This window comes from Lissotriton vulgaris, chromosome 8 (genome assembly GCF_964263255.1).
Source record: "Lissotriton vulgaris chromosome 8, aLisVul1.2, whole genome shotgun sequence".
Classification (NCBI taxonomy): Eukaryota; Metazoa; Chordata; class Amphibia; order Caudata; family Salamandridae; genus Lissotriton; species Lissotriton vulgaris.
In genome coordinates this window covers 559,398,092-559,421,097 of record NC_141696.1, presented here as the reverse complement: position 1 = coordinate 559,421,097, position 23,006 = coordinate 559,398,092, and the positions used below count along the sequence as shown (strand labels likewise).

At 46.7% G+C, this 23,006-nt stretch overlaps 1 protein-coding gene across 1 annotated transcript in view; it reads left to right on the top strand.

Annotated features, from left to right (window-relative positions):
- PCCA (propionyl-CoA carboxylase subunit alpha) overlaps positions 1-23,006 on the top strand; it is a 2,575,253-nt gene that overhangs the window by 1,274,705 nt on the left and 1,277,542 nt on the right. The window contains exon 17 of the mRNA XM_086934374.1: positions 7,107-7,217. Within this exon, the coding sequence (XP_086790500.1) occupies positions 7,107-7,217 (111 nt within the window). The remainder of the gene's footprint in view (positions 1-7,106; positions 7,218-23,006) is intronic.

Here is a 23,006-nt window from a genome sequence, read left to right as displayed (position 1 = left end):
TTCACTGATGAGTCTCTTAACCGGTGGACGCCCTCTTTACAAAGATATCCGAATATGGTGGCAAAGGTAATAAGCAAACTGCTTAGTTGACTGGGTAGATGTGGGAAACAATGTTGGCATGTTGATCAAACCTGTGATGACCAAGGAGTTCTGGTTACTGTAAGAGGTGCAGTGATCAATATGTTCACAGATTACTGCTGGGTTGTAAAAAAAAAAGTGTCAGTCCTCACCTTCGGATGTTTTTTAGGTAACGGTATCCTGCAGCGCCTATCTTCCCTGGACTCTGTTCACTTATAAAACAAGATCTCAAGTAAGGAGTTTATAAAGGTGAGGACTCATCTTCAGACTTCTAAATCGCCTAGACCAAATGGTTTCCCAGCTGATTTGTTCAAAATATTTGCCTCCCAACTAGCACTCTCCATTTCATACAGTGATCTCTAGGTCCTGGGAAGATGGAACTCTGTTAACAGACTTTTGAATGTGTCACATTACTGTTTTTTAAGCCAGTTATGTCCCGTGATGAGTACTCGTGATGAGTACTCCTTTTATAGGCCCATTCTTTGATTCATTTTAAAGCTGAAATTGTGGCATATGCATTGGGGAACGTTTAAGGTTCTTGATCCATTCCTTTGTTCATGGTAACCAAAATGACTTTATACTGCAGTGCTCCACTTACCATCGTTTCAGATGCCTTCCTAATACAGTGGTCCTTGCTCAAAGTATAGAAGGCCCTCTTGTGACACTTCCTGTGAATTGTGAAAAGGCATTTGACTCAGTGGGACTCTGTGCTTCTAGTCACTGTTTTGCAGAGTCCTTTGTCAAGGCTTCCCAACAGAGTGTCACCCCTGATCTTGGTCGGGCCATTACACCACTGCCCGAAAGTCTTTGTACTAATGTTAGAATTTGGGGTTTTGAGTGGGCTTCTGGACTGAAAGACCTAGTCTTTCTTTATGCCGACAACTTGCTTTTCCTCTGTAGCTCTAGGTTCTCCTGCCACACGCACCGACACAGCTGGATCAGTTTGGATTCTTTTGTGGTTTGCCGGTTAACTCGCTGCCTCTTGCTGGCCCAGTTCAGGAATCACCCACAGGTATTGGCTGAGCCTTTGAGCTACATGTGTTAAATTAAAAATACCTGGGCATCTTTCTTGCAAAGGAAACCTTGAGCGCTTGGACATGGAAGATGGTTCTGATGCTGTACTCTACCAAGAAGGATCTTGACCACTGGAACTATCTCCCCCCTATCTATCCTGGGATGCAGAGCAATGGTAAAAATAGTCTCTTGCCCCAAAACGATGTACGTCTTGCTTGAATAATTACCCACATCAGCCCCCCCCCATTCCTTTCTCTAAAATTGTAGGGTGCAGTACTTGCTTCAGGTGTCGGGTTTTTGTGGTCCCAGAGGCTTAAAAGTCTACCTTTTAGAGTTTCTGCTGAACAAGTCCGCTGTTCATGAGAGGTCTTGAGTCTTTTTCGGAGTCAGGCAGTCCTCCCAAGTTTCTGGAGTCACAGCTGCAGGATGAGTCGACTTTGACTCATTTATTTACGAGGGTGGCATACTGCTGTTGGGGCTATGGCCAAGTCAGGAGCTCTCTGCAGTCTTCTCTGCTTTTGTAGCTTTTCGGTGTCCTCTCTATTCTTAGGTCATCAGGATCAGTTTCTCTGGTGCCAGGTACTCCCCTGAATACTGAATTTAAGGGAAATTAAGGGGGTGTAGGGTAGTAGCCAATGAGCGACTGGCCCTTAGGGTCACTCCCCCCCCCCCCCCCCCCCCCTATGTGACCACTTGTAGTGAGAAGTGGGCACAGTGTTGTCCCTGAATTCCTAAGTATGCCACCACAAAGATTGTTACCTCTGAAAATGTGTGTCCACCTTGCAGTTAGCCCACCTTAGGGGTGGTACTAGCCTGGGGGTGGCCTGCCTACCTGATAAGCTAATTTTCTCACCTGTCCAGGTGCCAAGTGGGATCTGGACAGGGGCAGGTTGCTTCCTCTCCTGTGAAGGGAGCCACATTTGCATTCCAAAGGCAGTGGCATCTTTGAAACTCGCCAGCCCAAAGAGACTAATCCGCAAGTCATCTGCGCAGACAGAAGTAGATATCGTTGTTTTACCTCAGTAAGGGGGCTGTACTTTGTTTTTTTCCATCCTAATGGACATATTGATGCTTTTCATGTACGTGGCAGATTCTCACAAGTTCATTGGGAACTGTAGAAGGTATAAGTCCACAGGTCTTAGCTGTGAATCGGTCTTTGATAGTGGATTTGTCTCTGTGATTAGTGCCCACTATATTCAGTCTGTGGTTCCTGCACATGTGAAGATTGACTGCTGATAGCTCTTGGGAGAAGGGATGGATATTGTATTGCTGCCCTTTAAATAGGATGATGTTTGAAGGAAGATTAATAGGAGTTGGTAAACAGTATGGTTGTAAGGAAGAAGGTTCATTACTTTGTGTGATTAGGACCATTATTCATTTTACTTCCTGAGGACGCATGGCGGCTCCAGAAGAAATCTGTTAACTGAATTAATGGGGTCAAAGACACATTGTTGTTAATGACAGATCAGAGATGTTTTGAGAAAAGATTGAAGAACAAAGTGAGGTGCAAAGGCTGGTGAGAGATCTGGAGAACAATATGTAGGAGCTGCATGCAACAGACAAATCATATGGTGAAGCAGCAGCAGAGAGATATAGAAGATGATAAAGAGGAAAGAGAGACCTAGATGTACGGGTGCTAGAATTTTGGAGTAGTAATAGAGCATTTTCATGGGCCCTTACAGTAAACGATTATCTGACAATACTGCTACTGTTGCTAGGGAAGATTCTGCATGTGTTCAAATGTATTATATGGTTTGTGTTAGAAATGGGATCCCTGGCTGGCCGGGGCTCGCGCCAAAGTCAGCCACAGACCACCATTCCTAAGTCAGGGCAAGGGAGTTACACACCAAGATAACCCCTGCTCACCCTCTAGGTAACGTGATGCGAGCAGCAAGGCTAATCTCGAGGCGATGTGTAAAGAGCAACAACACCCAAGGCCCACCACAAAGGAAACTCCACACAAGGTTATATAAAAAATAGCCTTTGTATTATAGCAAAACACATTAGATAAAAACACACACTTTACAATGTGCCAACAGGCACGGGCAGAATTTACAGGGGATTATTTACAGGACAGGGCCACCTGGACCACTGTCATGGGTACGCACTTTTAGAACTAGCACTTGTTGTAATTAGCACTTTATAGGAATAATAATACTTGTAGGTATAACACTAGCACAGAGAACCTATAATAACTGTAGCATCAAAATAGTACATGTAGCACACAACCAGGAATTACTGGTAAAGGGGTAAGTACCTCCTACGCAACCCTAACCACCTTAGGAAAATCACGCAGGAAACCAGGACCTTACTAGCAGGACCTATGGAAGGAAAAACAATCACCTAAGCATATAACTCATAGCAAAGGGAAAGAAGCAAAACACATGATGCATAAAAACATTCAGAGGCGTAGGTAATAACAATTGCGCAGAAATCACATTAGCAAGTAAATCACAAATTGCACCAGGTGCACATAGGCACAACACTAGAACTGTCCCTCAGGCAAACTGGCCTCGCAAGGGCTGAAATGCCCTTAGTCCAAAATGTCAAGGCAGGCTGCGCAGGCAGCCAAGAACAAACCTAAACGTGGTAACTGCCCACTAAGTGCTGGGCAGCTGAAAGGCAATGAGAACACACGCGTTGGAGCCTCGTGGGCTCAAGAACAACAATGGGGCCAAACACAACGTGGGAGCCTCGCAGGCTCTGACCAACTAACTGTCCCCTATGGAGCCTCGCTGGGCTCTAACTGAACAGAATGGCGCGCAAGAACCTCGGGGCTCTAAAACAACTGTGGCGCCTGGAGCTTCTCGGGGCTCGAAGAACAAATGGGGCGCCGTGAACCTCTCTGGGCTCGAGGAACAACTGTGGCGCTGTTAGCCTCTCGGGCTCGAGAACCGAAATGCCCTTCGGAGCCTCTCTGGCTCTAAAACAATTTCGGGGGTCACACAGCGGTGGAGCCAATCAGGTTCGAAATAATAATGCCCCTGGAGCCCTCGTGGCTCCAAACAAGAATGCCCCTCGTTGGAGTCCCGCTCGGGAGACTCGTGATCAAAAAGGGCCCCTCAGGAAGATGGCACCCAAGGGGGTAGGGGGGGCGCGGGCACCAGAACTGTGCCCCAAAGCCCCCTTCCAACAAAACAACACCGGACCCCACTCACCCGTCTGCGGGACTCGGTCGGTCTCCTTGACGGCCTCTGGAGGGCAGCGCGCCGCCTCTCACCGCAGTGGGGGCAGGCAACGGAAATGTGCCTCGGGCCCCCTCCACCTCGCCTCCAAAGCTGCTACCTGGCCCGGGGCTCTATTCCTCGGGGGAGCCTCGCTTCCTGCTTCTTCGACAGTCAAGCCCCTTTGGTTGCTAGGCAGCGCCCGCGGCTGGGACCAATCCCAGCGCGGCGGCTGCCTGACGTCAGGGGAGCTGCGAGGCGGCAGAAGGGCAGCCTCCCGGGCCAGCGGCGGTGATGCGGGGCTGAAGAGGGGTAGGCTTCCTCTTAAATTTAAATAGCCCGTGGGGTGAGCACTCGATCAATGCACAATAAACCGGAGTGAGCTCCCGGTATGATGAAACATAAGGTCCCCGGCAGGGCAATAAAAGGAATAGCGGCCAATAAGCGGAGACAATGCTGGGTGGGCACCGGCTTTGAGAACAAGCAAACCAGGGGGATCCCCACACCGGGAGATCCCTTGGAGCAGAGATTACAGCCTCCTTGATGCAGTCAGCGCTGTGGGGACAAATAATTAACAACAAGGGGTGGTGATGGACAGAGTCTCTGAATTAAGCAGAATACTCTCACCCAGTCAAGAGATCAGGGCTAGATCCAACACCGTTTTTTAGCTCACTGCACCATCCCAGCTCAGAACCTGGCTATATGCAAATTAGTCTGTTCCTGTCCCAGTGCATGATGGGAACAGGGCAAACCAAACTACCAAGCCAATTCTTACACTGGGAAGGAAACAAGCTTCCGGGGACCGGTTTCTGGCATTTCAGCCGTCGTCGGCCCGGCTTGCTTGAATCCTGATGGTGCAATGAGCAAGGGACTCACATCTGAGTATACCCTTCCACGCTTATGGTGGACAAAATATTTAACAACAAGGGGTGGTGATGGACAGAGTCTCTGAATTAAGCAGAATACTCTCACCCAGTCAAGAGATCAGGGCTAGATCCAACACCGATTTTTAGCTCACTGCACCATCCCAGCTCAGAACCTGCCTATATGCAAATTAGTCTGTTCCTGTCCCAGTGCATGATGGGAACAGGGCAAACCAAACTACCAAGCCAATTCTTACACTGGGAAGGAAACAAGCTTCCGGAGACGGTTTCTGGCATTTTAGCCGTCGTCGGCCCGGCTTGCTTGAATCCTGATGTTGCAATGAGCAAGGGACTCACATCTGAGTATACCCTTCCACGCTTATGGTGGACAAAATATTTAACAACAAGGGGTGGTGATGGACAGAGTCTCTGAATTAAGCAGAATACTCTCACCCAGTCAAGAGATCAGGGCTAGATCCAACACCGATTTTTAGCTCACTGCACCATCCCAGCTCAGAACCTGGCTATATGCAAATTAGTCTGTTCCTGTCCCAGTGCATGATGGGAACAGGGCAAACAAACTACCAAGCCAATTCTTACACTGGGAAGGAAACAAGCTTCCGGGGACCGGTTTCTGGCATTTCAGCCGTCGTCGGCCCGGCTTGCTTGAATCCTGATGGTGCAATGAGCAAGGGACTCACATCTGAGTATACCCTTCCACGCTTATGGTGGACAAAATATCCCCTTTTCTGAATCGTGGGGACAAATAAAGCGCTCCCAAGCGCTAGAGTAAAATAAAGCGCTCTCAAGCACTAGGGGCCACAAGTCCAGAAAAAGTCTTTTAGGTAGTCAGGGGGGAGCGAGGCTGGGCCCAGAGCCAGCTCACTGGGCTTTCAGGCAGGGTGGCAGTCCATGTGGCGGTCCTCCTGGTGCCCAGCAGCAACAGCAGCCCCCCTCAGATAGGATCCTGGAAGAGAACAAATTGTAAGGGGACACAGCCCCTTCTTATACTGTAAAATCCTTGTCTTTGCTCAGGGTGAGGGGAAAAACCAGTTGCAGCTGGTTTGTGAGCACTCTTGATGTGCTCAGCCCCTCACTCTATTCACTGGCAGGGCTAGGGTCATTAGACGCACCACAGAGGGCGGAGCCAGCATTGTGTGGGGAAAGCCCAACCCTATTCAGGACCCAGGTGCACCCCTGCCTCACATCACTCATGCTAATCTCTGCACTGGGCAGACCCATCCAGACTCCTGGAGCCAGGCTCACCAGCCAATCACACGCCGGCACCCTTACTGCACACACACACACCAATGTCTACAAGTGGCACTTGCACACTAGACACATACACGCCGCACACATCATTGCGCAGCATTCAATCTCACAAGTTCGCACATACCAAACTCGGGCCTGCACTCCCCACACATCAGGAATTAACATGGACACCCACATTCCCCATGCATTCCTATGGGAGGGCAGGCCAGCCTCACTACATTTGCGCACTTTACTCTGGGACACAGGGAAAAAGTGCGCAGAGACCAAAAATCACTAACACAGATCACATACTAAAAGCAAAAAGATTAGGAGTGAACCTGCCAGAATGGCCAAGTCCAACAGTTTGCATTGGAAAATAATTGATAAAGATGAGATATTCAAATATCCCTTTATCCTGCACATAACAGCCAGGGCCTGCTATTGGTCAGTTCCTAATGTTGGTAAATGTATGTCACCTTCCTTCACAAAGGCCCAGAAGGCGTACAATTTAGAGCTTGACGGATTGCGTAAATGGCAAAAACAAGTAGCAGTTTTCTATCACAAGACCGTGCTTAATCAGTAGATATACTACTGTCTCTGTATTTACTTTTTTTTCTTGTAAGCACTCTTCTGTTTTTATTTTGCCCTACACGTGCGAAAGTTGCTTAATTTTATAAGTCTTGTTTTTCTCTAGCACACTGTTATAAGTTGTTAAATTTTGTGATTTATTCTGTAGGGGTTACTCATAATGTTCCTCTTCTGCGAGAAGTCATCACAAATCCACTTTTCATTGAAGGAAAGATAACCACCAAATTCCTCCCTGATGTGTATCCTGATGGCTTCAAAGGTTTGTACCTATTCAAATGCTTTTATGTTCAGAAATATGATTTGTAAGGAGTCTGAATTCCCATAGTTTATTGACAGTGCCAATCATTGTTTTTTGATACAGAGATGGAAGAGTATTTCTCCCAATCTGCTGTTCAGAGATTTAGAGAAAGATAAACAAGACCATTTTCGGCGAACATTGTAAAATTCAGTACTGTGCATTTTAATGAGTCGGTATCTGTCCACTTTTTGGCGGCTGGACAGGAAACTAAGGATCAAAATGATTACAATGAGAATCCAATGAATGGCAGTTGTATAACAACTGTGAAGTGTGTTATAAATGTTGAGACACTACACTAATATGTAATGACAAAAGTTTAAATAATGGAGGATTATGGTAACACAGAACGTTGGGCCTACTTCAGGAAACTTACCTGACCAACAGACGTGTTAAAATACTGCAAAAACATGGGGATGGACCCAAATATACCACGTTTAACTGACCCAGATAAAAGATTAGAAATTGCCCTGGGACATGTTTTTTTTTAATTCGTTTTACTGATTTTTTTCAATAGCCGTAACAGGTTTAATTCGGCCAGAGAGATAGACAATCTCCACTTCAAGTCTTAACAATATTCACATATCTTTTTTTTTTAAACAATTTATTTTCATTATATTTTATAAGCATTTTCACAACATCGGATATATACGCAATACAACATAACTGGCATAGTAATGCTATGCAATCAATACAGTTGTAACTTGTAACATCGCTGCCAATTACATTAAATTTCAAGTCCAGTGTGTAATCTGCTGTCATAATGTCTTGGCATTCAGAACTTAATTATAATTAACATAACAATAATGTTATATAACATAACATCTGCCCTCACATATCTTTGTTGCGTAGACAATTTCCTAAAACTTTTTTTACAGACAGATATACATCCAAGTGTGGTATTGGGTTCTTCAGGCCTACATATTCCGCAAAAACCCGCTACACCATAAACAGACGTTGGCACGGAAACTGGAAAATGCAAAAGACAAGTTATTAAGACCCCATGGGGTGGTGGTGCATTCCTACAGCACCCTTCGGCAATGCAAGAAGTATCACACCGAACATCGGTGCGAGACATCTTTTATACAGTTTTACAGTAATAAAAAGAGTAGGCGGAACACATTTGCTCGGTTTAGGTACATATAAGGACATTTTTGGAACACAGCCAACTCATAGGAGGAGTTACAACACCACTGGTCAGTTTGAAAGGACATTCCTAAGTGATGACTGTCCACTAATACAGAGGGTTTGACTACGCATGTGCAAGCTTGACCAGTACTAAAAATAGCCTGTTGCTGGGCAAGTTAGGTGGTCAGTGGTACAGAGAAAGGACAAAAGGGCATGCTGACCACGAGGCAGCACGTTCATATAAAATGGACGCCAGTGTTCTCAAAATGGCCTCCGAACACTTTAGTCAAGATAAGGAAAAATTCGTGTAGCAAAGCTTAACGCTAACCCGATCACTTCTAAATTACGACACAAGGGAAGCATGGATAGTATACACACATACCCGAATGTAGATAATGCCGTATTTTACATTCCACAAACATGGCCCTGTGGGTTGCGAACAGAGTGCTAGCTTTTTTGATGGATGTTATTAAATGTCTAGAAATAAGGATGTTACAGCACAGTTGTGACGCATGACCTGTATAATGTCTAAACCAAAAACGATCTTATATTGAGAAGGCTGGAGTTACCTCATTAATTGGTTACTTCACATCTGGATTGGACAAGATCAAGTCACTTTCCACTGGTTGTTCAGTTGAGGTATGGGGCTAGCAAAAACCTAAATACTCCCATATTAGATAAGAACACCGTTCCAAAATCTTCCAGTGTATCATTGTGGACTGTGGGCTTCGGCGGGCCGGAATAACAAGCGGGGAGGCCAGATATAGTGCGCTATGGTTAGCTGGTTTTATTGTTGACACAGTCAGGGGGTGATATATAGTCTCTGGGAGGGGGCCGCTGGTGTCCTCGATGGTATCTGGAGGACAGAAGACGTCGGACGGGGATGGGTTGTAGGTGATTTCCCGCTGCTGGTCTGAGGTCGTCAGGGTGGTGTGCACCTTCTCTCTCGGCTGCGTCGTCGTGTCCTGGATATACACCGGTGGGCCTCGGAGGTTTGGGACAAGAGAAATTACAGAGCTGTTAGTCTTACGCTCTCGTGAAGTAACGTATCTACCACCGACACCGGGATGTGAGGGTACGGAAGAGGTGATGGTGAGGGAGGGGTGGATGGGGAGGTGGAAGAGACCGACAATAGAGGGGGCAAAAGGGGTGAACAGGGTGCTTACGGGGTGGAAGGGACCTATATATATACATATTCAGTGCTATAGTGCTCAGGGTTGTGCAGCTTTATACAATATTTACAACTATCTACAAGAGACACACGGAGGCGGATGATGGTTACTCACGTGGCCCGCCGCAACTCCCTGGTGAGTTGCGGCCGCTCTCCAGCCACCTCCTGAGGACTCCACCAGTCCTCAGACCACACGTCGCCGTCGGCGTCCTCCGCCTCTGCTTCAGCTCGACTCTCCGACTCCTCGCTCCTCGCTCTCAGCTCCGGTTCCTTCCTTGCTGCCTCCTGCCACGAGTCCGCTGGTTGGAACGCCCTTCCTGGTGGATCGTCGGCTTTTCTACCTTCCGGGTTTTAGCTGTGGGCGGGACTTCCGGGATTGTGGAGAACTGCTTCCGGTATCCCGTTTTCCGTGTTCGGGTCCTGGCGTACCTTCAGGGGATGAGAGAGAGAAGAACTCCTGGGGAAAGGAAACAAGGTGTAATCGGGGTTAGACAAGTCGGCACCCGCGCGAGGCGGCCGCCCCGCTAAGGTAGGAACCGTGACCTTTCCACAATCATACTCAATTAAGAGAGGTTATTATCAGCTGTATTCGAGACAATGAAAGTTTCATGTAGGCCTATAATGGAAATTCCATAATGGTGCGCTGAGAGGTGTATGGAAAAAGTCAATGTTTGGGTAATCTTTACTGCATTTCTATCGTGTAAAGAAAAGGGCAAACGGGGTAGATTATTAGCATGACCAGCCAGGAAACAGGGCCCTATAAATGATATTGTGCATGTTGAAAAGAAGTTGGCTTGATATTTTTTTCACAAATCAAAAGGAGCAAGGTGTTTATGGAGCATTTCATGGTTCTGTACAGTCAACCACCTATCCCATCCAAGACCAAATCATCCCATTTGTGTGGGAAATTTAGATCAGTCACATTTCCGAGAAAGATGGGGGAAGTCCTTTGCCAGCCCATAATCTTACCTGGAATTAGCAGCAGTAAAATGCATGAATATTGAAAAGCTGTACATAGAGACAATGTTGACAGTACTGCTTAAACGAGAAGAAAGTACATAACATTCAACAATTCATAAAAAACGCTGTTCATGATAACTTCTGGTGCACAATTCCCGTGAGCATTTAGGCATGTGGGATGTTCATGATGCTGACGCATTAAATTAATTTGCATCAAAATGCATTCGTTCCCGGCAGGAGAACATCGACTAGCCAAAAGGTCTTAAAGGGAATGGCTGGGATTAAATATTTGGATGGCAAATATACAATCCTATTTAAATGCTGAAAAAGCATTTGACTCTGTGATATAGCAGCACTTCTTTTTTGTGCTGGAAGCTATGAATTTCGAATCTTGGTTAATCAAAGATCAGACTGCTATATTTACAGCCTTCGTTAGAGTAATTCTGAGCAAAGTAATCTCAAACACCTAGGAAAACCAGTGGTAGCAAAGCAGGGAAAAACAGTGCTGAAACGGGAGCGTCGCCTGTATTGTGTTCTGTTTTTTATTGTTTGGCTTCAGCCTCACCACCCCCCCAACATTTTCACGAGGTCAGGACGTGTCCCTCGATGTGAGTACGGTCTTGGTTTTGGAACCACTGGCCTGTTCATGTGCACAAAATGGAGGTGAGGTTACTTCCCTAGACAGTGAAAGTGTATTGTTGGAATTTATGAGACTGGATGGAGGGGTCTTAGACACTCACATGGGGAAAGAGGAGTCTGGTCTCCCCATAATATTTCAATAAGGTCCTTTTATTGCAGAGGGCTGGTGACTAGTCTTTCTGAATACTACCATTTGGTAAATGACGGGTAATGACTGAGACTATTTTGTTACGAGTGTGAGGGGTCCTTTAGATGAGGCCAGCCTTTTATCGTTCTTCCCGATGACTGTAGGTGGCTGTTGATAGCCCGGTACAGACTGCTCACACCTCTTTCTGCCTCTTTTGTGGGTGCTCCACCTAAGAAACGGCCCTGCTCTAAGGAGCGTTACTAAAGACAAAGACTAAGAAGGACACGTAAGAGAGGAACAGATCCAAACTGGTTTTGAATGTGCAGACAGAAAATACACTTACCCTGTTTTCTGGAACTGTTAAAGGGTGGGGCTGTTACTTGCTATTCGATTTGCAAGTTATTGCTGACCAAGGGGTGGGTGCTCCACCGACTCCTCAACCAGAACTTGTGTGTCTCTGAGAGCCAACTTCCCAGAGGTGAGTAAACATCAGCCTGAGTGTCATCTGCAGGGACAACTGTCTCCCTGTCCTGGAACACCTGGAAGAAGGAGGAAAGGATTGAGCTTACCCTGCTGGAGCAGGAGTACTTTGCTAATGTTGGTGCTGTGTCAACTGATTACCTAATGAATACAACCGGGAGTTGGGTGCCCTAGCTTCTATTTCGATTTAACGCAGGAACCCTGAAATGTTCCCTCTGCTTCCTGCAAGGTTTCCAGCACAACATAAGCTCACGAATTTTCCTGTGCAACAATGTTTCTAAGCAAACTATGATTAATTTTACTTTCTTTTGTGGGTACTTCCTATCATTTATGAGAATATATTTAGTATCTTTTTATGGCTCAGAAATTACCGTACATCCAAACAAGCTTTTCGGTGTCTGCAAAATGTAACTGACAATGAAACAATAAGTTTGTTTCTTAAGGCAGCTGTACGTTCAAGAAGCACTATGCACTTTGATGAACATCTTTGTACTTTTTAAGACTATCCATGTTTGCCATGCTTTTGCTCAAATTCTATATGATACAAGTTGTTTGCCGTTGATGTTCACTTTTATCTTCTTTGTATGGATTTTAAACTGATTTTATGGTGGGGTCTCCCTACCGAATAAAGATGCTTTGATTAGTTGATATGCATAGGCGAATGAAAAAATGTGGAACGATTTTTTTTGATAAACTGATTTTAAACCACAGAAGTGGTAAGATTGAACAATTGACACATGTATCACGATACAGAAGAAAGGGCAGCAATTGCACAAATCAGCTGCTCTCAAGTAGTACATCATAATTGTAAAAAGCATCAACCAAAATTCTATACCAGTTACAATTTCGGACAAATTGACCCAACCACTTCCCCCAAACCAGCCCATGTTTGTGAGGGCAACCTCTGGCCTCATAGACCACACGTTCTTTTTGCACACACCAGTCTACTCTTCATCGCCACAGCGACAGGGTGGGTTGAGTGGGGGACATTCATCAATCAGCAGTATCACGTTTGGTGACCAGGAGGGCTGTACCCAGGAACAACCGTCCAGCTCTCATGCCTCAGAACCCTCAAACACACCAAGCAATATCAACAAGGGGGAAGGAGAAACCTCCCACCCATGGACTTCTGATAGATCTCGAATCACCATGGTCCAATAGGTCATAATCACTAAGCAGAACCATATCATGTGATGAAAATCCACTGGATCCATTCCACATCGAGTACATGAGGGGCTAGAGCCTAGACCCACCCGATTCATTCAGGCCAGGAAGAAATAGGCATAATAAAGATAATATGTTTGAACGAGCTGCTCTCGAGGGGCCATCAGGGCGTCTCACCAATCTTCATATTCAATGGGTCCCAGCCAACCCTCCTACCAGGTCTTAAGATGGTGCAGAGTACCAGGTGAATTCATTATGAAGGTAATGTAAATCTGTGAGAGTCCACCAAGTTCAAGATTTTCCATAGGGTGTTTGGCTTCAAAAAGACTAAACGCTGTCAAGGTTTTAGGTACCAGGACATGAGTGTGGAAAGCATGTCGGAGTTGAAGGTATTGATAGAATTGGGTATTTGCTCGGGCTTAGGTGGCCTAAAGTTCTTGGAAAGGACGTATGTGCTTCCCGGACCAGATGTCCCCCAGATGGGTGATGCCAATAAGATCCCAGGCCTTAAAATGCTGAAGCGTTACCACCCCCTCAATCAGATAACATTCCAGAGAGGTGTCTGCAGTGTGAGATTGGCATCTCATTGCACATGTCTAAGCGCAGCTCTCCAGGCTAGCTACATCTTTCTAGTTACTTGAGGCATAAAGGTAGGGACTGGAGAGCCATAGAGCAGGCCTCTAGGCGAGGAAAGCTCAACAGGGTAAATTCTGGTCAGTAAGCAGTGTCAGACCATACCCCATTAAGCCAGTCGTGAATTAAGAGGAGATGAGAAGCCAAATAATAAAGATTGGTCATTCCCAGGCCACCATCATAGGGTCCTCATTGACAATGCATGAAAGCAAGACTGGATCGAGACCCGTGCCACAGAAACATTGTGGCCGTCCCATCCAGAGCTCGGAACCACGTACTCGGCAGGTGGGCAGGTGGAGCAGAATATTCTGAAAAAAGTACAGGAACCATGGGAGAATCATAATTTTGTATAAAGGTATGTACCCCATAACATTTAAGAGAAGGGATTGCCACCAAAAAATATCAGTTTTGGCCTTACGGACTGGGATTTGGAGATTGTGGGTCCAGGTGAGTTCCTGATGTAAAGTAACCCAGATGCCTAAATATTTGAAACGGAGCTGATGAAGAGGAATGTTCTTCTGCCAGTCAGAGCAGTCTCTAGATGATGCCAGGGGAACCAGTACGGAATAAGAGGGGTTCATCTTGAGACCTGAGGCTGCCTCAAAGCATTTCAGCAAATGAAGACAGGGGGGCCACGCATGGCCAGTCTGCAAGATATAGAAGGACGTCGTCCACATACAGAACTGAGTTTCTTTTGGCCATCACTCCAATTCCATCCCTTACACTGGGCATCTGCATGGATAAGTTGAGCCGAAGGCTTAACTACAAGCACAAAGACTAAGGGGGGATAGAGGACATGCCCTGTCTAGTTTCTCGCCCTATGGGTAAAGTTGCAGAAAGGACCACATTAATCTGGATTCGGGCAGTAGGATTGGAACAGACAGAGCGATCCATGCCACAAAACCAAGGTCCGATGCGGGCCCGGGTCAGCACTTGCTGAAGGTAACCCCACTTCATTGTGTCAAAGGCTTTTTTTAAATCAATGAAAGTAAGGCTAGGTCGCGTGGCAATAGCTGACACTGAATCAGGGCTACATGGAGCCGTCGGAGGCAATGCCTTGTGCTACGGGTCGGCAAAAAAGCTGCATTGAGCCCAGTGGATCAACATAGTGAGAACGTGTTTGGGCTGGGTAGCCAGATTAGTAGAGAAGATTTTGACCTCTGCATTAAGGATTGATGTTGAACGATAGTTGGAACATGATGTGAAGGGAAGCTGTGTCTTAGGGATCACCACTTTAGTGGCCAAGTCTAGTACCGGAGGAAAGGCACCAGAGTGACACACTTCCTTGTAAAGGGACAGGAGGTGTTTCGCAAAATGTAGTATAGTCACCTTGCTAGCTTCCCTTAGGATGCCAACCTTCGCTACCGACCCCTCATTACTGCGGAAATAAGCTTAAAGTTCAGCACTAATTGTTTGAACAAAGGCCTTATCCTGGAGATACCAAGCATTAAGATGCCACACAGGCCAGATTTGGAGGGTCCAAGATGATGGAGTAGCAGGGAATGGTCCGAAATCCTGTGAATTAATATATTGATTTGTGAGAGCGCTCGACAGTCAGAGGCGGGTAAAAAGACTAAGTCTATCCATGAGAGAGTATGAAAGGCTGCTGAGGTATGTGTAAATTGACAACATTTTGTGTGCCAAGTCCTCCAGGCATCACAGAGCCCGAGAGTGGTGATCCATTCTGTAAGATGACGTGCCCCGGCACATCTAGAGCTGGTGGAAGACTCAGTTGTGTCGAGCCTTGGGTTGGGAACTGCATTGAAGTCACCTACTATTAATGTAACACCCTGGGGGAGGCTCATAAGGAGTTTGGAGAGGACCTGAAGGCAGGCGCTAAGAAATGCAGGCGTAGCATAGACACACACCAAAGTGACCGCTGGACCCTCCAATGTTCCTGACAGGGTGATGAAGCGGCCCTGTGGGACGCGTATGTCATGGGAAACAGTAAGAGGGAAGGAGTGCCACAGCTGAATATGAACTCTCCCAGTCCCTGCATGAAAGACCCTATCATACGTGCCAAGAAGAGCAACAATCCTGCATAAGATGCGTTTCTTGAAGTAGGAGTGCCTTGGGGAAATGCGGTGGGCAAAAGTGAAGACCGCGGCGCGTTTCACTCAGTGCAGGAGACCATTAACATTCACAGACAGTACTCAGAAGTTCTTCACTACGGGGGATGGGTGGCTTTGAGTACAAAAGGGATTATATTATAATTAATTCTTATATAGCACATAGCTACCTGTGACCTTTACCAGTACTGGAGGACATTGGTTAGTAACCTACTTGAATTACCTAGAATAGTCTAGTTTTAACTGTTTGCAGAACAAAATAAGGGAGTTGCAACCTCTGATTGACTCAGGAAGTGTGTTTCGCAGTTTGGGGCCAATGAAAGAGAATGATCGGCCACCTAATTGTGAGCGTCTGAGTTTAGGCACTGAAAAAAGAGACTGGTTACTAGAACACAGTGTACCAGAGGGAAGATAGGGCGCAGCCAGCTTTTGTAAAAATTCAGGGCCTATGTGGCTCTTGATACAATACATGAAACAGAGAGCCTTAAAGTTGATGCGTTTATCCACGATAAGACAGTGGTGGTCTTAAAGGAGGCTGGACACTGAAGAATGTTTGGGAAGCCGGAAAAGCAGCCTTGCAGCGGGTTTAGAACAATCTGAAGGGGGTCTGAGTATTGCCTTATCAGCTCCCAAATAAAGAATGTTGCCATCATCTAGTCTGGAAAGTACCATGGCATGAATGACTGTGAGAAAGTGGCTCTATATATACTGGACAATAATGAAGTACAGTGTGCTTAGAGTCCACAAACCCCAAAGGTATAACAGAGGTTAAAGTCAGGACTGACCTTACTCTCAAAAGTGGTAGCTTGGTCGAGCAGTAAGGCAGTACGAGAGGGCAGTGCAAAACATTTGTTGTACACACTCAGTCAGCAAAGGATTTCACACACTCAAAGACTGAACTCCATGCCAATGTTTTTTATATCCAAAGATATGGTTGTTTTATTTTTAGAACCAACAGGCATAAAAATATACTTTGCTAGATATGAGAACTCTCATGTAATTACTTTGCAAGGAAGCAATAACGTTGGTGAACAAAATAGTTACATGAGTTGCTGAAGGCAACTCCAGTCTAGACCCACTTTAGCATTAAGCTCAATGGATTGTTACCTTAAAAGCACAGTTGATTACAGTACAGATTACTTTAGTAGTTCCAGGACTAGATCCTAGATTCAGTCCTGGGGTCTAAGCTGAAACCAGATTAGCAAAATCGTTTTAGTTACTGTGGTGAATCTTCATGAATATAAAGCTGTTTTAAAAGTCCACACTTAGAAACTTTTCAATAACAATCTGGCAATGTTATTCAATGGGAGAAAATTCAGGTTGTAGGTAAAGTATGATCACGTTACTTTTGTAATCCAGTACTGGGCTTCTAGGGCCAGCACTCTGGTCTGAACTTAAAACAAATAGGTAATTGCGTTTCAGCATTTCGTACGATTTTTAAAGAATATTTCACGTTTTCAAAAGTAGACACTCAGAAGAAATTACATAGAAAAGACAATGGGTTCCTATGGAGAAAAGACAGATTACTAGTAAACCCGGTAAGGATTACTTTTGCGGGTCAGTACTGGGCTGCAAGGTACAGTACTGGCTTCTCGCCTACTTGCAGGTGAGTACTTCGGAATTCAGACTTTGGCTGATTTTATGTGAATATTTGCAGTTTTCAAAACTTCGCACTTCGAAAATTTTCGCGTCAAAATGGGTCAATGTTATCCAATGGCAGGTAAGTGAGTTACCGGTTTCCAGGTGAGTACTTGCCTGGTGAAGTTAAGGTTCCGGGTATAGACTCAGGGGTCCACCAGGGTCAGGTAATTACAGTTGGTTCCACCCCAGCAGCGCAGGGCCGGCCGGGTGCAGAGGTAGGTAGGCCCAATGATATGCAATGAGGGAAAGGGGGCCTGCGGTTGGTGGCTGCTGGCTAGCAGGCCACGTGGCTGTGGGAGCTGGGCTCCTGGTCACTTGCTCAGGGCAAGGGGGGAAGTAGGGTAGGACAAAGGTGGTACAGCCAGCGGCACTCGGTCAGCTGGGTGCAGGGTGCTCTCAAACCGTCGGGCGCTCAATGTTATCCAATGGGAAAGGTAAAAAAGGAACAAAGGCTGCAGGCTCGGCGAGGGAGACTCTCCAGGGGCGACCAGCACTTGAAGAGGTAAGTTGGGATCTTGGAGCACAGGTAGGTACCCCAAAGGGAGGCACAGGGGGCTGTAGGACACCGGGTGCATGGGTGTCGGAAAAGCGTACCCTCGGCTGGTCTCGGTTGGGGTGGCTCCTGGTTCTGAGTCTGCAGGCCTCGGCTGGTTCGTCAAGGAGGGTCTTTGGACACTGGACTTCGGGTCCCAGTCGCCAGGGGGACATCCTCGTGGTCTTGGTTCGGTTGGGCTCGGCCCGGGCCCGGCCGGGGCAGAGTGGGCTGGTCCGGAGCTTCTTGGTTGGCACCAGGTGGGTTGTTGCAGCAGAGCCTCTGCTTATGTGAGTCCCAGTCGTTAAGAGGGTCAAGGCAGGCAGGTCCTCTGGGTGTCCCAAGGTTGCTAAGCCGTAGGAGTCGCCAGGATTAGGCAGGAGCAGGTACCAGGATCGAGAAGCCGGTAGGGCTGGGGGCAAGTAAGTTGTTGTTGTCCTGTTAGCAGCTGCACAGCGGGTCTTTTTCTTCTTGATCTTCTTTCTTCTTTTCGTATCGGGATCTGAGGAAGGAAGGTTCAGGGAGCCCCTAAATACTGAATTTAGGGGCGTTACAGGTAGGGCAACGACAGGGAACCAATGGGTCCCTGTCCTGGGGTGAGTGCACCCCCTGGCCTGCTCCTCTCCTGTGAGAGGGGGGCAGGAGCCTAGCTGAGATTGGGCAGGGCTCCCCATCTACAAGATGGCCGGAGCCTGGGGTCATGCTTCACCTCGTCTACCCCACCTGAGGGGTGGCGTTGGCACAGGCTGGCACACCTCCCTTCCTGATGTAGTTTTTCCCGCCAGGGTGGGGGTTAGAACTGGTGTGGGCCAGTTGCTGGGTGCAGAAAATGGTCTGGAGAAGCTCACAGAGGCGGCATTCCTTTGAAGCTCCCCCTGCCCATCCTGGGGGAGGAGACCTAGCACCTCACCCAGGATGTGCATTGTTGCAGGCCCAGGAGAGCGGGGGGCTCTCCACCCAGGGGCCCAGGGGTCCAGCAACATGTCTGCTGTGTGGCTGCTGTGTGGCAGCCTCTGCAGCCTCTGCAGCTACTTAGCCCAGACGTGGATTGTAGGTTAGGTTTTCAGAGGGATTCTCTAAGATGCTCTCTGGTGCATTGTACATTAAATCCCACTCTGGCATCAGTGCGGGTTTAATGTGCTGAGAAGTTAGGTACCAAACTTGTCAGTCTTCAGTGTAGCCATTATGGTGATGTGGAGTTCGTAATGATATCCTCCCAGCACCATATAGTCTTAATGGCATCCCTGCACTTACAGTGCCCGAGAATGGCCATGGGTACTGTAGGGGCACAGGGCTCATGCACCTGTGCCCACACCTCTGGCATAGGGCACCCAGCTAGAGGGGTGACTGAAGTATGCTAGGACAGTGGGTTCCGTGGGCATGGCACACAGGGATGTGTGCCATGTCGACTCTTGGTTTAGTTCTGTACTTAGGCGCTCAGCCTGCAAAGGCAGTGTGTGGGTGCCAGGGTACAGGGCCCCTGAGAGTGGCACAATATGTGCTGCAGCCCTCAGGGGTCTTCTCTGGTCACCATGCCCTGGGTACCTAGGGTACCATTTACTAGGGGCTGACAGGTGGCCAGAGATGCCAATTGGGTTTTTAGTTTCAGCACCGTTTTAGGGAATGAACACTCATCCTGGGTACCTGGTTGGCAGAAACCCAGGGCACACTCAGTCAAAGCACATCAGCAGTTCAGAAAGAAGTGGGGGCATACCAAGGCACTTTCTCACAATGACCATTCTCTGGGCTGAAAAAGAGAGCATCCATAGAATCTTTTTAAGCAATTTCATAGTGGCGAAACAGGAAGAGGTCATTTTGGCTACTTGAGGTTTCATGGGCAAGGTGGAGTCCTGGCAGATGCCCAGGCTTTTCACCTCGTCGACCAGTTCGTGTAGAGAACTCAACGTGTTGTGCCAAAGCCGGGGTCCCCAGAGCTGAGGAATTTTGATCAGAAGTAGCACCTCAGGCTGATCCCCATTTAGTTTTAAGGGAATTAGAGTTCATCCAGTTTGCAACATGGGTGAGGCAGGATTAAGGATCTTGTGGGCCAGCTTCCTATTCCGATGACAGACAGGGACCATTGTGGCCCAGCTGTAGAGCATGAAGTCTGGCGAGAAATCACTACAAGAAGTCACGACTGAAAGGGCACTAGTTAACAATTGCGTAGGTGTCAGTCAAAACCTAAGGAATAAAAAAAAAAAAAATACATGTAATGCCTACAGAAAAAAAAAACATCGTCAACATGTCACTAAATCCCCATCCCCAACTCCCACCCCTCCCCACGCTTCTACCCCAGAAGCATCTGTCGCCCTAAAAAAAAGAGACATTCCAATGTTGTGGCATCAAAGGGGAAACCCCAACTTAGTAAAGTATATGTTGATAACTACCATTCTGTTTGGTGGAGACGTGCACAAAGAAGAAATAAGGATAGCTGAATAAGTAAGCTTAGAGGTACACAGCACCCATATCCTGGGACCTGACTGTTTCTGGAGAGTCAATTCAAGTTAAATTGTGGTGCTGGGAGAGGGGCAAGTCCTGAAGTGAGGAGCAACCAGTTAAGATAATGGAGAACCTGGAGGTTTATCTCGATCCGGTCCCCATTCCTCCTCATCGGAGGCAGGATTGGAAGGAGGCAAAGATGAAGAAAGCAACCATACCTGGGGGTCCGTGAAGGTGACTTGGATCGAGCAATTCTCTGTCTCCTTTGGGAGCAAGTGCGCCGCTTACCTGGTTTAGGCAGCAGCAATGGTCCCTGCAGGCTAGTAAAGTTAGGCCAGCGTGACATGGAAAAGGCGTGGTTGCGGAGTGTATTTCCCTCAGTGAGCCATTGCCAACCAGACTCTGGATTGTCAAAGAAGTGTGAATTGTTGGCGGAGTGGAGCTGGGAACAATAAGCAATACTAGAGCCCATAACTCTGAGTTTTTGCCTGACCTCCATATAAGAGTGGCCTCTGCTGCACTTCGCAGGTGTAAACAGGGAAAAGGAGGACCATAGTGTCGCCAAATTGTAATTCTGAACGTGCCCAAGCCTCCCTAAGGATCTCATCCTTATCCCTGTAATTAAGGATGTGAACAATTATCGGTCTAACGGAGGCCTGGAAGTCAACACACCATGGGCCCTTTCTGTTGAAACCAGGAGGGCAAATGTTTGGGGGCCATCCACAATTTGGCCCAGTGTTCCTAAAAGGCCACAACCTGTTCAGTGCCTTCCGGGATGCCAATTATTAGCACATTATTACGCCTGGAGCTGTTTTTGGCATCCTTGGTGCATCAATGGAGCTCCGTCGTGCTGGTGAGTAAAGTAGAAATCTGGGATTTAAGGGTGGAAACTTCGTCCTCCATGGTGGAGATCCGGGACTTTGCTTCTGTGATGTATGCAGCAGCATTTCAGAGATCCTGGCGAAGTAGCGCTACATCCATTCTGTAGTAGGGGATCTCTGTGTATAGTCATAATCTAGTGAATAGTTCCGCTCATGTGCGGGGACCCCGGAGCAATCAAAAATAATCTCTTAAGCTGTCTTCTTTGCAGTACTGCATAGACACTTAAGAGAAAATTAAAGACAAATAATGCAGCCTATAGATGCAGGCCGACTCTTCTCCGCTCTGGAACCTGGACGACCTGAGATTGCGTCACAATGGGTAAAGATAGGCCCACCCGCTTTGCCACATAGATCAATATACTACTGGACCTATCAGAGGGCTGCCTGGTGGAGGAATACAAGTCTATCTCTCCACCCAGCGGCCTCACCACTATCTTTCATGCTATTCCAACATCACAGGCTGCTGTGGAAACGAAAATCAGAGAAGCGAGAAGGAGTAGTTTCTTACCTGTAACTCCAGTTCTGTAGTAGGGGTATCTCTGTTATAGTCATAATCTAGTGAATAGTCCCGCTCATGTGCGGGGACCCTGGAGCAATCAAAAATAATCTCTTAAGCTGTCTTCTTTGCAGTACTGCATAGACACTTAAGAGAAAATTAAAGACAAATAATGCAGCCTATACATGCAAGGCTACACTGTCCAGTACTTCAACTAGAAATGCAAGGATATTCCAAAAATATCCCACTTTAGACCTGTCTGCCAGGTTTAACCATGGAAAACACTTCTCCCCCTTCACCAAATCCTTGGAATGATAGAGAGGAAGGACAGGACAGACAAGCCCCCATAGGCTACCATTATGTGGCTTAAAAAGGGATACCGTGCCTTTACGGAAACTTTCCAGAACTCTCCTATTGGAAATTATCAGGTTTTTTGTCCACTCTTCAGCAAGAAGCATTTGTACATAGTTTTTTTAGCAAATATTTATTACCCTGCTCTCCCCATACTTGTCTAAACAAGTGCATGTCACATCTTGCCTAGAAAGTGTAAATGTTTGTTCACTTGCTTTGACTTGTGGAGTCACTTGCAAGTAGTGCATGTCTGTATTAGAATTTAATCTTTGTGAGTCAGAAAATGCTAGACCACTGCTCAATTGAGTTAATAGTTTCTGAGTGCTTAAAGTTCAAGTGTTTTTTCTTTTCCCCTCCTTATCAAAAGTCAGGGATTAGTTTGCTGTTCTCATTGTAAGCCTGGTAGTATTTCTTAATTTGAGACATGTTAAAGCAAAAATTAATATGCCTCCCATATTGGTGCCTCGTCTGACGTCAACTGGTAGTCGGACTGGATTTCTTTCGTTGTTACAAGCACAGTGAGAGTTGAGCACATATGCTATTTTGGATTTATTGTGCTGATTACTTTCATCTTTTCTATTTGAAGATGATAGTTTTGAAATTTCTTTTCAGAGTTTCAAGACTTTTAAGAATAAAATTATCCCAAGGGCAGCAAAAGTGTATGCAAACATGTAATTAATGCTGTTGACATTGATGAGAGCAGGCATTGGCTTGTGTATAGGGTGGAGGTCACGGATTTATGTTTAGGTGAGGTATGCTGTGTTGAGAAGGAAGCTATTGTGGTTTCATAAACATTGTGTTGATGTGCTACCTTTTTTTGGGGAAAGCTATCAGTCTGCTATTCTGCACATTTAGCGCAAGATCTTGTTTGATGCACTGCAATACCCATGCCAGTAGGTTTGGCAGTTCATTTGTCTGCTGTGATATCCACTGTTTCTGGTAAGGTTGCACCTCATTTTTCAACATTTAGGCAAGGGTGGAATATAATGGAAGGTAGAAAAGGGTGTACAAAGTCAAGGGTAGATGTAGAAACATTTTCTTT